The 17,286-nt window shown below is 46.1% G+C and overlaps 1 protein-coding gene across 1 annotated transcript in view; it reads left to right on the forward strand.

Moving 5' to 3' along the window:
• LOC144480742 (disintegrin and metalloproteinase domain-containing protein 12-like) overlaps nt 1–17,286 on the forward strand; it is a 249,491-nt gene that overhangs the window by 190,354 nt on the left and 41,851 nt on the right. The window contains exon 12 of the mRNA XM_078200356.1: nt 2,238–2,415. Coding sequence (XP_078056482.1) covers nt 2,238–2,415 — 178 coding nt within the window. The remainder of the gene's footprint in view (nt 1–2,237; nt 2,416–17,286) is intronic.

Raw genomic sequence — 17,286 nt, forward strand, 5'->3', positions numbered from 1 at the left:
TGGTTCAATCTACCGAAATGCATTACCTCACATTTATCTAAATTAAACTCCGTCTGCCATTTGTCAGCCCACTGGCCCAATTGATCAAGATCCCGTTGGAATCCTAAACAATCCAAACTTATCCAGTCTCTCCTTATGGTTCAAATGTTCTAAGCTCAGGCAACGTCCTGGTGAACCTCCTCTTTACCCCCTCTAATGCTATCACACTCTTCCTATTGTGAGGTGAGTAGAACTGCACACAGAACGCCAGCTGTGGCAAATGCTCTGGACCAACCCAACATTACCTCCTTGCTCTTAGACTCTATACCATGGCTGTTAAAGCAAGTGTCTCACATGCCTTCTTAATGATCCTATTCACATGTTCTGCTGCCTTCAGGGATCTGTGAATAATTACCCCAAGACTGTTACCTTGAATCATAGAATCCTACAGTACAGAAGGAGGCTATTTGGCCCATTGAGCCTGCACCAACCATAATACCACCCAGTCCCTATCCCCATGACCCCATGCATTCACCCTAGCTCGGCCCCCTGGCACAATGGGCAATTTCGCATGGCCAATCCACTTAACCCGCACATCTGTGAAACCGGAGCTCCCGGAGGAAACCCATGCAGACATGGAGAGAATGTGCAAACTCCACAAATGCACTGACCCAAGCCGGGAATTGAACCCGGGTCCCTGGCGCTGTGAGGCAGCAGTGCTAACCACTGTGCCACCGTGCCACCCATGGGTGTAAATTGAGAGAGGTGGATACTCAGCAAGACCTTGGTGTCCTCGTCTATCAGTCGCTGAAAGTAAGTGCGCAGGTACAGCAGGCAGTCAAGGCGGCAAATGGTACGTTGGCCTTCATAGCGAGAGGATTTGAGTATAGAGATAGAGATGTTTTGCTGCATTTGTACAGGGCATTGGTGAGGCCACACCTGGAGTATTGTGTGCAGTTTTGATGTCCTTATCTGAGGAAGGATGTCCTTGCTATTGAGGGAGTACAGCGAAGGTTTACCAGCCTGATTCCTGGAATGGCAGGTCTGTCATACGAGGAGAGACTCAGTTGGTTAGGATTGTATTCACTGGTGCTTAGAAGAGTGAGAGGTGATCTCCTCGAAACTTATAAATTTTTACTCAATGGTGGGGTAATAGGGGTCAACTAGGGGTCATAGTTTGAGGATAAGGGGGTAAACCTTTTAGAACTGAGGTGAGGAGAAATGTCTTCACCCAGAGGGTGGTGAATGTGTGGAATTCACTCCCACAGAAAGTAGTTGAGGCCAAAATGTTGTCTGATTTCAAGAAGAAATTAGATATCGCTCTTAGGGTTAAAAGGATCAAGAGATATGGGAGGAAGTGGGGGGGAGGGGGTGGAGGAGTCAGGATATTGAATTTGATGATCAGCCATGATCAAAATGAATGGTGGAGCAGGCTAGACGGGCCGAATGGCCTCCTCCTGCTTCTAGTTTCTATGTAAGATCCATCTGTTCCTCTGAGCTTCCCAGTGTCCTGCCATTCATTAATGAGGGGGCTGTGGCGCCACAAGAAGAAGTGGCCCAGGCAGAGAGAGACAGACAGAATGTACTGGAGAACCCATTGAGAGGAGCCAGAGAGGGAGACTGCTGGGAAAGGGACCACTCGAATGAACCATGGGTGGGAGAAACCACTGGGAACTGAAGAAGAGGCTTTCATTAAGTAGCTGGGATTTCAATTTTTGTCCATCTGAAACAAGTTACTCGTCTCTAAACATAAAGGGGGGTCAGTTTAGGACAGAGTTGAGGAGGAACTTCTTCTCTCAGAGGGTGGTGAATCTCTGGAATTCTCTGCCCACTGAAGTGGTGGAGGCTTCCTCGTTGAATATGTTTAAATCACGGATAGATGGATTCCTGAGCGGTAAGGGAATTAGAGGTTATAGGGATCAGGCGGGTAAGTGGAACTGATCCACTTCAGATCAGCCATGATCTTATTGAATGGCGGGGCAGGCTCGAGGGGCTAGATGGTCTACTCCTGCTCCTATTTCTTATGTTCTAACGGACCATAGCCCCCTGCGACAATGAAGGAATGGTGATATAACCCCATGTCAGGATGGTGTGTAGCTTGGAGTGGGACTCACAGGTCTTGGATCTGCTATCCGGTTGTGAGTTTTGTAGGTGCTGGTTTAGGATTTGCTATTGTGGCCGTGTGTGTGGAACTTGCTTCCTTTCCTGTGTTGTTTGTGACCTCTCTCTCTGATCGTTTTATGTGTTCTTATCTTCAGTTTCCCATTGCCAACAACCTTCAGCACCTGCAGCAATGACGATCTTTTAAGAAGCCTACTCATTGGCCGAGGGAGTTGTCTCTACAATCTGCCAAATCTTCACAAGCTGCTTGGGGGCTCCAAATGTGGCAACCTGTACGTGGAGAGAGGGGAGGAGTGTGACTGCGGCAAACCTGCGGTAAGGTGCAGATGTGAAAAAGTGACTTGCGGCAAGCAGGTGATGAAGGAGCAGCGCTTCGAAAGCTCGTGCTACCAAATAAACCTGTTGGACTTTAACCTGGTGTTGTGAGACTTTTTGCTGTAACATGGATAATGTCGAGTCCCACCAGCACCAAGATTCAGTGCCACTTCCCTTGATTGCTCCCTACTATCAGTGGTGGGGGGGACATACTTTCTCCAGGAATGAAGGAAGAAACCTCGTGCTGTTATCAGGAATGTGTGGTTGGAGTGACTAAGGATGTGAGTAGGAGCATTTTGGCTGAGGGGATGGTGCAGGAGGGAGGGGTTCAGGTACTTAAGCAATTGGGGCTCGTACTGGGGAAGGTGTGACCTCTATGAGAAGGATGGTCTACACCTTAATCAGAAGGGGACCAATATCCTGGGGGGTAAATTTGCTAAGGCCATGCAGGGAGGTTTAAACTGATTCGGGGGGGGGGAGGGATCCTGAGTAGTGGGGCTGAAAGTGAGGGATGCATGGATGGGGACTGCAATGCACGGCATTGCAGAGGTGGGGTGGAGCAGGGTTTGAAATGTGTATACTTCAATGCCAGGAGTATTCGCAATAAAGTGGGTGAACTTGCAGCGTGGATCAGTACCTGGGACTTCGATGTTGTGGCTATTTCAGAGACATGGATAGAGCAGGGGCAGGAATGGATGCTGCAGGTCCCGGGGTTCAAATGTTTTAGTCGAAGTAGGGAAGGAGGTAGAAGAGGGGGAGGGGTAGCATTATTGGTCAGAGATTGTATCACAGTGTCAGAGAGGAGGTTTGATGAGGACTTATCTGTTGAGGTAGTATGGGCGGAGATTAGAAATAGGAGAGGAGAGGTCACCCTGTTGGGAGTCTTTTATAGACCTCCTAAAAGTTCTAGAGAGGTTGAGGAAAGGATTGCGGAGTCAATCCTGCTTAGGAGTGAAAGTAATAGGGCAATTGTTATGGGGGATTTTAACTTGACTAATATTGACTGGAATTGTTATAGCTCTAGCTCGTTAGAGGGGTCAGTTTTTGTTCAAAGCGTGCAGGAAGGTTTTTTGACTCAGTATGTAGACAGGCCAACTAGAGGTGAGGCTATATTGGATCTGGTGCTGGGAAATGAGCCAGACCAGGTGCTAGACTTGGAAGTTGGTGTGCATTTTGGTGATAGTGACCACAATTCGGTTACGTTCACCTTAGTGATGGAAAGGGATAGGCATGAACCTCGGGCCAGTGGTTTTAGCTGGGGGAAGGGTAATTATGAGGCTATTAGGAGAGAATTAGGAAACATAGGTTGGACTAGGAGATTACAGGGACTGGGAACGTCCGACATGTGGAGTTTTTTCAAGGAGCAGCTACTGCGAGTCTGTGATAGGTATGTCCCTGTCAGGCAAGGAGGAATTGGTAGGGCTAGGGAACCGTGGTGCACCAAAAAAGTTTCTTTGTTGGTTAAAAAGAAAAAGGAGGCTTATGTTCGGATGAGACGTGAGCACTCGGGTAGTGCACTAGAAAGCTTTAGATTGGCTAAGAGGGAGTTGAAGAGCGAGCTTAGAAGGGCTAAAAGGGGACATGAGAAGACTTTGGCGGATAGGGTTAAAGAGAATCCTAAGGCGTTCTATAGGTATGTCAAGAACAGAAGGTTGGTTAGGGCAAGTTTAGGGCCAGTTATAGATGGCAGAGGGAAGTTATGTGTGGAACCGGAGGAGATTGGTGAAGCATTGAACCAATATTTCTCTTCGGTGTTCACGCAAGGGGACATGAATATAGCTGAGGACACTGGGTTGCAGGGGAGTAGAATAGACAGTATTACAGTTGATAAGGAGGATGTGCAGGATATTCTGGAGGGTCTGAAAATAGATAAATCCCCTGGTCCGGATGGGATTTATCCAAGGATTCTCTGGGAGGCAAGAGAAGTGATTGCAGAGCCTCTGGCTCTGATCTTCAGGTCGTCGTTGGCCTCTGGTATAGTACCAGAAGATTGGAGGTTAGCGAATGTTGTCCCATTGTTTAAGAAGGGGAACAGAGACTTCCCCGGGAATTATAGACCGGTGAGTCTCACTTCTGTTGTCGGCAAGATGTTGGAAAAAATTATAAGGGATAGGATTTATAGTTATTTGGAGAGTAATGAATTGATAGGTGATAGTCAGCATGGTTTTGTGGCAGGTAGGTCGTGCCTTACTAACCTTATTGAGTTTTTTGAGAAAGTGACCAAGGAGGTGGATGGGGGCAAGGCAGTGGACGTGGTATATATGGATTTTAGTAAGGCGTTTGATAAGGTTCACCATGGTAGGCTTCTGCAGAAAATGCAGATGTATGGGATTGGGGGTGATCTAGGAAATTGGATCAGGAATTGGCTAGCGGATAGGAAACAGAGGGTGGTGGTTGATAGTAAATATTCATCATGGAGTGCGGTTACAAGTGGTGTACCTCAGGGATCTGTTTTGGGGCCACTGCTGTTTGTAATATTTATTAATGATCTGGATGAGGGTATAGTTGGGTGGATTAGCAAATTTGCTGATGACACCAAAGTCGGTGGTGTGGTAGACAGTGAGGAAGGGTGTCGTAGTTTGCAGGAAGACTTAGACAGGTTGCAAAGTTGGGCCGAGAGGTGGCGGATGGAGTTTAATGCGGAGAAGTGTGAGGTAATTCACTTTGGTAGGAATAACAGATGTGTTGAGTATAGGGCTAACGGGAGGACTTTGAATAGTGTGGAGGAGCAGAGGGATCTAGGTGTATGTGTGCATAGATCCCTGAAAGTTGGGAATCAAGTAGATAAGGTTGTTAAGAAGGCATATGGTGTCTTGGCGTTTATTGGTAGGGGGATTGAATTTAGGAGTCGTAGCGTTATGTTGCAACTGTACACAACTCTGGTGCGGCCGCACTTGGAGTACTGTGTGCAGTTCTGGTCCCCACATTACAGGAAGGATGTGGAGGCTTTGGAGAGGGTGCAGAGGAGGTTTACCAGGATGTTGCCTGGTATGGAGGGGAGATCCTATGAGGAGAGGCTGAGGGATTTGGGATTGTTTTCGCTGGAAAGGCGGCGGCTAAGAGGGGATCTTATTGAAACATATAAGATGATTAGAGGTTTAGATAGGGTGGATAGTGATAGCCTTTTTCCTCTGATGGAGAAATCCAGCACGAGGGGGCATGGCTTTAAATTGAGGGGGGGTAGTTATAGAACCGATGTCAGGGGTAGGTTCTTTACCCAGAGGGTGGTGAGGGATTGGAATGCCCTGCCAGCATCAGTAGTAAATGCGCCTAGTTTGGGGGCGTTTAAGAGATCCGTAGATAGGTTCATGGACGAAAAGAAATTGGTTTAGGTTGGAGGGTCACAGTTTTTTTTTTTAACTGGTCGGTGCAACATCGTGGGCCGAAGGGCCTGTTCTGCGCTGTAATGTTCTATGTTCTATGTTCTATGTATCTTGGATGCCACACAGGAAGTAGTTTAATGACCAATGAGTTGATCTGAATTATTATTGTCACATATATTAGTATACAGTGAAAAGTATTGTTTCTTGCGCATTATACAGACAAAGCATACCGTTCATAGAGAAGGAAATGAGAGAGTGCAGAATGTAGTGTTAGTCATAGTTAGGATGTAGAGAAAGATCAACTTAATGCAAGGTAGATCCTTTCAAAAGTCTGACAGCAGCAGGGAAGAAGCTGTTCTTGAGTCGGTTGGTACGTGACCTCAGACTTTTGTATCTTTTTCCCAACGGAAGAAGGTAGAAGAGAGAATATCCATGTGCGTGGGGTCCTTAATTATGCTGGCTGCTTTGCCGAGGCAGCGGGAAGTGTCGACAGTCAATGGATGGGAGGCTGGTTTGCGTGATGGACTGGGCTACATTCACACCCTTTTGTAGTTCCTTGTGGTTTTGGGCAGAGCAGGAGCCACACCAAGCTGTGATACAACCAGAAAGAATGCTTTCTATGGTGCATTTGTAAAAGTTGGAGAGAGTCATGGTGAGAACACAGCCTTGTGGGTATGGAGTAATTTGTTTTTCAAAATCACCAAATTTAAGGGAATCATTCAAGTTTGTAGCATAGAAATCCTACAGTGCAGAAGGAGGCCATTTGGCCCATCAAGCCTGCACAGACAACAATCCCAACCAGGCCCTATCCCCGTAACCCCACATATTTACCCTGCTAGTCCCTCAGAAACGAAGGGGCAATTTAGCGTGGCCAATGCACCTAACCAGCACATCTTTGGACTGTGGGAGGAAACACAGACACAGAAAGAATGTGCAAAAAACACCACACAAAATGTGACCCGAAGCCGGAATTGAACCCGGGTCCCTGAGACCACAGTCCTAACCACTGCCACCATACATGATTCATTTAACAATGTTGGGAGCAACATATATCCGTACAGGTGGACGAGTTCTCGGAAAAAAAAGCAATACATATACAAATTTTTTTTATGATGTGGAGATACCGGCAATGGACTGGGTTGGCACAGTAAGAAGTCTCACAACACCTGGTTAAAGGTTTATTTGGAATCATGAGTTTTCAGAGCGCTGCTCCTTTATCAGGTGAGTGGAAAGATGGGTTCACAAACACAGCCTATATAGACAAACGCAATTGCAAGATAATGGTTGGAATGTGAGTCTTTACAGGTAATCAAGTCTTTACAGATACAGAGCGTGCGAGTGGAGAGAGGGATAATCACAGGTTAAAGAGGTGTGAATTGTCCAAGCCAGGACAGTTAATTGGATTTTGCAAGCCCAGGCTAAATGGTGGGGGTAACGGAGAGTGTGACATGAACCCAAGATCCCGGTTGAGGCCTGTTCATGCGTGCAAAACTTGGCGATCAGTTTCTACTCGACAATTCTGCGTTGTCATATGTCTTAAAGGCCACCTTGGAGAATGCTTACCCGAAGTTGACATTTTCTTCCTTTGGAGTCATGGTGAACAATCACTGAAACAACTATATGATGACATCAACAAGTTCCATCCCACCATCAGACTCACCATGGACTACTCTCCGGAATCGATTGCATTCTTGGACACACACATCTCCAACAAGGACGGTCACCTCAGCACCTCACTATACCGCAAGCCCACGGATAACCTCACGATGCTCCACTTCTCCAGCTTCCACCTTAAACACGTTAAAGAAGCCATCCCCTACGGACAAGCTCCCTGTATACACAGGATCTGCTCGGATGAGGAGGAACACAGCAGACACCTACAGACGCTGAAAGACACCCTCGTAAGAACAGGATATGGCGCTCGATTTATCGATCGACAGTTCCGATGTGCCACAGCAAAAAACCTCCTCAGAAGACAAACACAGCACATGACTGACAGACAACCCTTCATCGTCCAGTACTTCCCCAGAGCGGTGTAACTATGACATCTTCTTTGGAGCCTTCAACATATCAACATGAAGTCGAACATTTCACCAAGTCCATCCCCACACCCGCACTACTTGCCTTCAAACAACCGTGCAATCTCAAACAGACAATTGTTCGCAGCAAACTACCCAGCCTTCAGGAGAACAGCGACCACATCACTAAGGATCCCTGCCACAGCAACCTCTACAAGACGTGCCAGATCATCGACACAGATACCACTATCACACGTGAGAACACCATCCACCAGGTACACGGTACATACTCATGCTAACCTTGTCTACCTGGTACGCTGCAGGAAAGAATGTCCCTGGCGTGGTATATTGGGGAGACCATGCAGGCGCTATGACAACAGCTGAATGGACACCACACGACAATCACCAGGCAGGAGTGTTCCCTTCCAGTCGGGGAACACTTCAGCAGTCACGGGCATTCAGCCTCCGTTCTCCAAGGCGGCCTTCAAGACACATGACAACACAGAATCACCGAGCAGAAACTGATAGCCAAGTTCCGCATGCCTCAACCGGGATCTTGGGTTCATGTCACACTAAGTGTGACCCCCCCACCATTTGGCCTTGGCTTGCAAAATCTTACTAACTGTCCTGGCTTGAGATAATTCTTTTAACCTGTGATTATCCCTCTCTCCACTCGCACTGTCTGTACCTGTAAAGACTTGATTACCTGTAAAGACTCGCATTCCAACCATTATCTTGCAATTGTGTCTCTGTCTATGTAGGCCATGTTCTCTACTCACCTGATGAAGGAGCAGCGTTCTGAAAGCTCATGATTCCAAATAAACCTGTTGGGCTTTAACCTGGTGTTGTGAATTTTCTTTTACTTACCAGGGAGCTTATAGCAATGCCTTTGTCAAACAGTCAACTTGCCAAAGAAGGATGTCACCAGGACTAGTGGGCCTGAGTTTTATGAAATGGTTGATCAGGCTGGCATATTATTCCTTGGAGCGTCGGACTAATGAGGCCGGCCTTAACCGGGATCTCAGGTTCATGTCGTGCTACATCTAATCCCACTCTACTGTTCTGTGGGGACAAAATTTTTCTGACTGTCCTGTTGTGACACCATGCACACCTTGATTATGTGTTGTGGGGTACCTGAGGTGACCAATACTGCTCAAAGTTTAGACAATACAAGATTCACGAGGCAGGTGTCTCTGTATAAAGACGTAACTTCATTTAAACCTGCAGCCATCAGGAGTTCATCAAAGGGTTAAGTACATAGAGCCGCAGAACCTCTCCGATGAATCAAATATATACAATCAAAAACAGATCAATTATAGTTTTTACTTTTTAATCATTCCTGCCTCTCAATAGCTTTAAATCAATCATCTTCAGGATACACAAATCAATAATAATATATGTCAGATACTTAGCCAATCAAGTTCCACCCATCAGCGAATGGTATTTTATTAGTCCGTGAAATCCGGAAGCTGACTCCTCTCTTGGCTGACACAAAACCCTGGTTGCCTAGCAGCCCAGAGTTCAAATGAATGTTCTCACGGGTTCCCTTTAAAGGTCACAGTCTAACTGGACTAACTTGTGACACCATGTCTGGGGCACCAATCCATCTTGTCTGGACAGTGAATAAACCCTATTCAAAAAATATGACGTGTTCTAAATGTTCTCCCATCCAAGACTTTACTGACAAAACTTGCATATTTCCAAGGTCCAAAAATTCTCTCAAAATATGGCTTCACTCTATTGACTTTTACCATGATGCCTTGCAGTAAAATGCTTTTTGACTGAAGTGAATAAAATTCCTTAAAATCAGTAATTCAAAATATCAGCGAATGTGTTTTACAATCGCAATCACTTGTTTGAATCAATTACTGCATCTCATATGTGTAAATTGCTTCTTGTTAGATCATAAACTTATTTTGAATGTCATTTAACTGAATGCTGCTAGTTCTGTCAGTGTCTTAATGTCGACTATCTTACCACCCGATGCGGGGTTTCTATTACTCGTGTGATGATCTCTCTGCTTGAATCAGTTTGCATAGTGTTTCTTGGGGTCATAATGCGCTAAAATATTTGCTGAGGAGAGTTGCTGTTTGATTTTCTTGAAGGCCCTGTCTTGGCGGGCAGGCCATTCCCAGGCTTGCCCCTTTTTTGGTCGCTGGTGGAGGGGATCCAGAATGGAGGCTCTGTTTTGTGTGAATTTCCCATAATACCTCACTAGCCCTAAAAACAACCATAATCGCTGGATTGTGTTGGGATTGGGGCATCCTTTATTGCTCACACCCGATCCTCCAGAGGATGGAGGCCTGACTTATCCACTTTGTAACCCAGATAGGTTACTTGCGGTGCTAAAAAGACACATTTCTTTTTTAAAGTGCACATCCGCTGCTTAAAATCTTCCAAAGACTTCCTCCAGATTCTGCAGGTGTTCTGCTCTTGTTTACCCCGTTATGATGACATCGGCCAGATGGCGACCTGTGGTAACCCTTGTAGTGTGTTCTCCATTGTTCACTGAAATATCGCACAGGCCGACGATGCCCCAAAGAGTAATCTTGACATAGCACGTGGCATTGGTCGCAATCCTGAGATTACTACCTTTGAGGTCCTACCTTTGAGTTTAACTCCAAGCTCCCTAAATTCAGCTTGTAGGAACTCATCCCATCTTTTACCTATATTGTTGGTGCCTATATGCATCACAGCAGCTGGCTATTCACTCTCCCCCTCAGAATGCCCCGCAGCCGCTCCGAGACATCCTAGACCCTAGCACCAGCGAGGCAACATACCATCCTGGAGTCTCGTTTGTGTCCACAGAAATGTCTGCCTATTCCCCTCACAATTAAATCCCCTATCTCTACAGCTCTGCCACTCTTTGTCCTGCCCTCCTGTGTAACAGAGCCAGCCATGGTGCCATGAACTTGGCAACTGCCACCTTCCCCTGGTGAGCCGTCTCCCCCAACATTATCCAAAACAGTATATCTGTTTTGGAGGGAGATTACCACAGGGAACCCCTGCACTGCCTTCCTACACTTCCACTGCCTGGTGGTCACCCATTCCCTATCTCCCACAGTAATTTTTATCTGCGGTGTCACCAACTCACTGAACATGCTATCCATGACACCCTCAGCATTGCACATGCTCCAAGGTGAATTCATTCACAGCTCCAGAGCCAGAGGTCTGACCCAATAGGGTCGAACAGGAGCTGCAGCGAGATGCACTTCCTGCACATGAAGGAGCCAGGGACGGGTCCCTGAATTCCCACATTGCAAAGGAGGAACATGACACGGGTCTGCGATCTCCGGCTATGACTTAACACTTAAGTTAATTTAACAGCAATTACAGTGCCAAATGATAGAGGGGAAAAAGAAAAATTACTTATCAGTCACCAGAGTCACAGCATGGAAACAGGCCCTTCGGCACAACTTGCCCATGCCGCCCTTTTTTTACCACTAAGCTAGTCCTAATTACCTGTGTCTGGCCCATATCCCTCTATACTCATCGTACCCATGTAACTGTCTAAATGCTTTTTAAAAGACAAAATTGTACCCGCCTCTACTACTACCTCTGGCAGCTTGTTCCAGACACTCACCACCCTCTGTGTGAAAAAATTGCCCCTCTGGACCCATAGGCTCCCCTGCTTTTGGGAAAAGATGTTGACTATCTGGCTGACCTATGCCCATCATTTTAAAGTCCTCTATAAGATCACACCTAAGTCTCTTAAGCTCCAGGGAAAAAAGTCCCATCCTTATAACTCAAGCCATCAAGTCCTGGTAGCATCCTAGTAAATCTTTTCTGCTCTCTTTCTAGTTTAATAATATCTTTTCTATAATAGAGTGACCAGAACTGTGCACAGTATTCCAAGTGTGGCCTCAACAATGTCTTGTACAACTTCAACAAGACGTCCCAACTCCTGTATTCAATGTTCTGACCAATGAAACGAAGCATGCCGAATGCCTTCTTCACCACTCTGTCCACCTGTGACTTCACTTTCAAGGAGCTATGAACCTGTATCCCTCAATCTCTTTGTTCTAAACTCTCCCCAATGTCCTACCATTAACTGAGTAAGTCCTGCCCTGGCTTGATCGACCAAAGTGCATCACCTCGCATTTATCTAAATTAAATTCCATCTGCCATTCATCAGTCCACTGGCCCAATTGATCAGGATCCAGTTGCAATCCTAGATTACCTTTTTCACTATCCACTATGCCACCAATCTGACTGTCCCTGTCATCTGCAAATATACTAACCATGCCTCCTAACTTCTCATCCAAATTATAAATAAAAATGACAAATAACAGTGGACCAAGCACTGATCCCTGAGGCACACCACTGGTCACATGCCTCCAGTTTGAAAAACAACCCTCTACACCCACCCTCTGTCTTCTGTCAGAAGCCAATTTTGTATCCATTTGGCTACCTCACCCTGGATCCCATGAGATTTAACCTTCTACAACAACCTATCATGTAGTACCTTGATAAACGTCTTGCTAAACTCCATGTAGACAACATCAACCGCACTGTCCTCATCTACCTTCTTGGTTACCCCTTCAAAATACTCAATCAAATTTGTGAGACATGATTTTCCACTCACAAAGCCATGCTGACTGTCCCTAATCAGTCTTTGCTTCTCTAAATGCCTGTAGATCCTGTCTCTCAGAATGCCTTCCAACTACTTACCAACTACAGATGTTAGGCTCACTGGCCTGTAGATTCCAGGTTTTTCCCTGCAGCCCTTCTTAAACAAACGCATAACATTTGCCACGATCTGATCTTCAGGCACCTCACCCGTGACTATCGATGATTCAAATATCTCAACTAGAGGACCTGCAATTTCCTTCCTCGCCTCCCACAATGTCCTGGGATACACTTCATCAGGGTTTGTTCTCACTGGAACAACGGAGGTTGAAGAGTGACTTGATGGAGGTTTACAAGATTATGAGTGGCATGGACAGAGTGGATGCTCAATGGTCTTTCCCAGGGTAGAAAAGTCAAGTACTAGAGGACATAGATTTAAGGTGCGCGGGAAAAGTTTAGAGGAGATATGCGAGGCATGATTTTTACACAAAGAGTGGTGAATTTCGGGAATGCACTGCTCGGGGTGGTGATGGGAGAAGATATGATAGCGGCATTTATGGAGCAACTAGAGGAATACATGAATAGGATGGGAATGGAAGGATACAGGCTCCGTTAGTGCATATGGTTTTAGTTTAGGCAGGCATCATGATCGGTATGGGCTTGGAGGGCTGAAGGGCCTTTTCTGTGCTGTACCTTTCTTTGTTCTTTGCCCCGGTATTTATCTACCTTGATGCACTTTAAGACATCCAGCACCTCCTTCTCTGTAATATGTACACTCCTCAAGACATCACTATTTACTTCCCCAAGTTTCCTAATGTCCATGCCTTTCTCAACAGTAAATACTGATGTGAAATATTCATTTAGGATCTTACCCATCTCTTGTGGATCCGCACACAGATAACCTTGTTGAACCTCAAGAGGCCCTACTCTCTCCCTAGTTACTCTTTGGCCCTTTCTGTATATGTAGAAACTCTTTGGATTCTCCTTTGCCTTACATGCCAAAGCAATCTCATGCCCCCCTTTTTGCCCTCCTGATTTCTCTCTTAACTCTGCTCGGACACTTTCTATACTCTTCAAGGAATCCACTTGATCCTAGCTGCCTATGCATGTCATGTGCCTCCTTCTTCTTCTTGACCAGGGTCTCAATATCCTGAGTCATCCAGGGTTCTCTACTTCTCCCAGCCTTGCCCTTCACTCTCAAAGGAATGTGCTTACCCTGAATCCTGGTTAACAAACTTTTGAAAGCCTCTCACTTACCAGACATCCCTTTGCCTTTTCACAGACTCCCCTAATTAACTTCAGAAATTTCAGGTCTAATACCATCAAAATTGGCCTTGCCCCAATTTAGAATTTTAACTTTTGGGCCAGTCCTATCATTCTCCATAGCTATCTTAAAACTAATGCAATTATGGTCACTGGTCCCAAAGTGATCCCTCACTAACACTTCTGTCACCTGCCCTTCCTTATTTCCCAAGAGGAGGTCAGGTTTTGCCCCCTCTCTAGTCGGGCCATCCACATACTGAATGAGAAATTCCTCCTGAATACACTCAACAAATTTCTCTCCATCCAACCCTCTAATACTATGGCTGTCCCAGTCAATGTTGGGAAAGTTAAAATTCCCTACTATTACCACCCTATTTTTCTTGGAGCTATCTGTAATCTACTTACATATTTTCACCTCAATTTCCCGCTGACTATTTGAGGGCCTGTAGTACAACCCGATCAAAATGATTTCCCCTGTAACCAGCAAACCTGCTGGCTGTGACATCATGGTTCAATTTCTTTCTACTTACTTTTCCTTGAGTCTCCCTGGCAGGTCTGCCTCTCCACTCCTCCCAAAGGTGAGCACCTTTTTCCCCTTAGCACCGAACTCCCAGGGCGGCACGGTAGCACAGTGGTTAGCACTGCTACTTCACAGCTCCAGGGACCTGGGTTTGATTCCCGGTTTGGGTCACTGTCTGTGTGGAGTTTGCACATTCTCCTCGTGTCTGCATGGGTTTCCTCCGGGTGCTCCGGTTTCCTCCCACTGTCCAAAGATGTGTGGGTTAGGTTGATTGGCCATGCTAAAAATTGCCCTGAGTGTCCTGAGATGTGTAAGTTAGAGGGATTAGTGGGTAAATATGTAGGGATATGGGGGTAGGGCCTGGGTGGGATTATGGTCGGTGCAGACTCGATGGGCCAAATGGCCACTGATTTCTATGATTTCCCACTCAGTTCCAAATTTCCGATACCCTCACTCTGGCTGAATCTCACTTTGGCTGCAGTCTCTCTCCCACTGGCGTGCGCAGGCTCACTGGTTGTGCGCTTGCTAAAACCATTGCCCTTTAATACAGTTCAGGTGAGCTGAGAAGCTTCACACACCAGTTAAAATTCCTCAGTGTTCACATCTATTGAGGCTCTAATCAGGTTTTAGTAGATTGACAGTTAGTTACTGGGTCAGTTCTTGTTGAGTAATCGGGAGGCCAACAACAAAACTAAAGTTAAAGTTTATTTATTAGTCACAAGTAGGCTTACATTAACACTGCAATGAAATTACTGTGAAATTTCCCTCGTTGCCACATTCCGGTGCCTGATCGGGAGGCCGGCGATATGGGGGCTACTGCACATGTGCTGATCTCCCCACTGACAGATCAGTGTGTGGACAGTGGATTGCTGAGCACTCTGCTGCAGACTCCTGGCGATTCATTCAACTTAGCTGGTCCAAAAAAACAGGCGGGGAAAAAACCCTGGTATTCCCACCTGTTGGGCGCTTACTAACACTGCAATGAAGTTACTGTGAAAATCCTCGAGTCACCACACCCTTGTGCTGTTCGGGTACACTAAGGGAAAATTTAGCATAGCCAATCCATCTCACCAGCGCATTTTTCGGATTGTGGGAGGAAACCGGAGCACCCCGAGAAAACCCACGCAGACACGGGGAGAACATGCAAAGTCTGCACAGACAGTGACCCAAGCCGGGAATCGAACCCAGGTCCCTGTCGCTAACCACTGTGCCACCATGCTGCCTGAGGGTGGGATTAAACAGCCTCGCTAATCCTGAAACCATAATACCCCGTCCTAGGTCAGCGGAGAGTCCCATGTTCCACTCCTCAGCCGCTCCAATTCCCGCGGTGGGCAGGCTGGTAAAATTCCGGCCTTAGTTATTTTTTGGCAAAATCGCCCAGTGGTTTTTACCATCTAGAAAGACAAGGGCAGCAGATACATGAAAACACGACTAACTGGGAGCCCCTTTCAAGCCACTCACCATCCTCACTTGGAAATACATTGTTGTCCCTTCATTGTTGCTGGGTCAAAATCCTGAAATTCCTTCCCTAACAGCACTGTGGGTATACATACATGAAATGAAGTACTGCAGTTCGGGAAAGCAGCTCACCACCACCTTCTCAAGGGCAGCTCCAGATGAGACCCATCCTGTGAGGGAATTTTAAAAATCTATATGAAGGAAGTGAAGTCATTCAAGAATTGAAGATGCTGGAAGATTCCGGGAACCGTTCCGGGTGCTTGGATAAACTGGAGAAGCTGGAACTGTTCTTCTCAGAAAGTAGATTGAGGGGAGATTTCATCGAGATATTCAAAATAACGAGCGGTTTGGATAGAGTAGTTGGATAGAAACTTTTCCCAGTGGTAGAAGGATTGAGAACCTGAGGACACAGAGGAATTTGACAAAAGAAGTCATGGTGAAATGAAGATATAAAACAGAAAATGCTGGATAAACTTAGCAAGTCTGACAGCATTTGTGGAAAGAGAAACCAAGTTCACATTTTAAGTCTGTATACTTTTCTTCAGAGTGAGAACAGGAAACCCTTTTTACTGTGTGGGTGGTTAGAGCCTGGAGTCCAGTGCCCGAAGGTGTGGTAGAGGTCGGTTCAATCATGGTTTTTGTGATGCATGTGTATTTTTTAACTCAAGCAATTTGGAGAATCAGCTTCAGGCTTGTTGTGATTTAAACAATGAAAGATGATTATTTATTTCAGCACCCACATTGATGTGGAGATGCTGGTGTTGGACGGCACGGTAGCGCAGTGGTTAGCACTGCTGCTTCACAGCTCCAGGGTCCCGGGTTCGATTCCCGACTCGGGTCACTGTCTGTGTGGAGTTTGCACATTCTCCTCGTGTCTGCGTGGGTTTCCTCCGGTGCTCCGGTTTCCTCCCACAGTCCAAAGATGTGTAGTCCAATGTGTGATTGGCCAGGTTAAAAATTGCCCCTTAGAATCCTAAAATGCGTAGGTTAGAGGGATTAGCGGGTAAATATGTGGGGGTAGGGCCTGGGTGGGATTGTGGTCGGTGCAGACTCGATGGGCCAAATGGCCTACTTCTGCACTGTAGGGTTTCTATGATTTCTATGATCATAGAACATAGAACATAGAAACCCTACAGTGGCAGTACAGGGGTCATGCTTACTTTGCATGCTTACTTCTTCTATGATTGGACTGGGGTGGGCACAATAAGAAGTCTCACAACACCAGGTTAAAGTCCAACAGGTTTATTTGGTAGCACAAACTTTCGGAGCATTGCTCCTTCATCAGGTCAGTGTTTTCAGCATCTTGCCTGCTTTCTTTCATCTATGTAGAAACTTAATGTCTGTGTCGATATGCGCGATCTTCTTGGAGATCCTCTCCACTTTGAGCTGGCAGTTTGCGGTGTTAGTGGTAGCCATGATGTGGAGATGCCAGCGTTGGACTGAGGTAAGCACAGTAAGAAGTCTCACAACACCAGGTTAAAGTCCAACAGGTTTATTTGATAGTACGAGCTTTCGGAGCGCTGCTCCTTCATCAGGTGAGTGATTCACTTGATAAAGGAGCAGCACTTACTGTCCCAAAATTGAACAGAATGCACCCACAATCACATACACAAACCACTGAAGGAAATCTGATTTGGAGAGAACAGTGCACCTTTATAAGTTATTTAATAAAAAAAAGTTCTTCGTAGTTGTGGTTGCAGTGTTTTAGGAGAAGTATATT

Source organism: Mustelus asterias, chromosome 1 (assembly GCF_964213995.1).
Source record: "Mustelus asterias chromosome 1, sMusAst1.hap1.1, whole genome shotgun sequence".
Taxonomy (NCBI): Eukaryota; Metazoa; Chordata; class Chondrichthyes; order Carcharhiniformes; family Triakidae; genus Mustelus; species Mustelus asterias.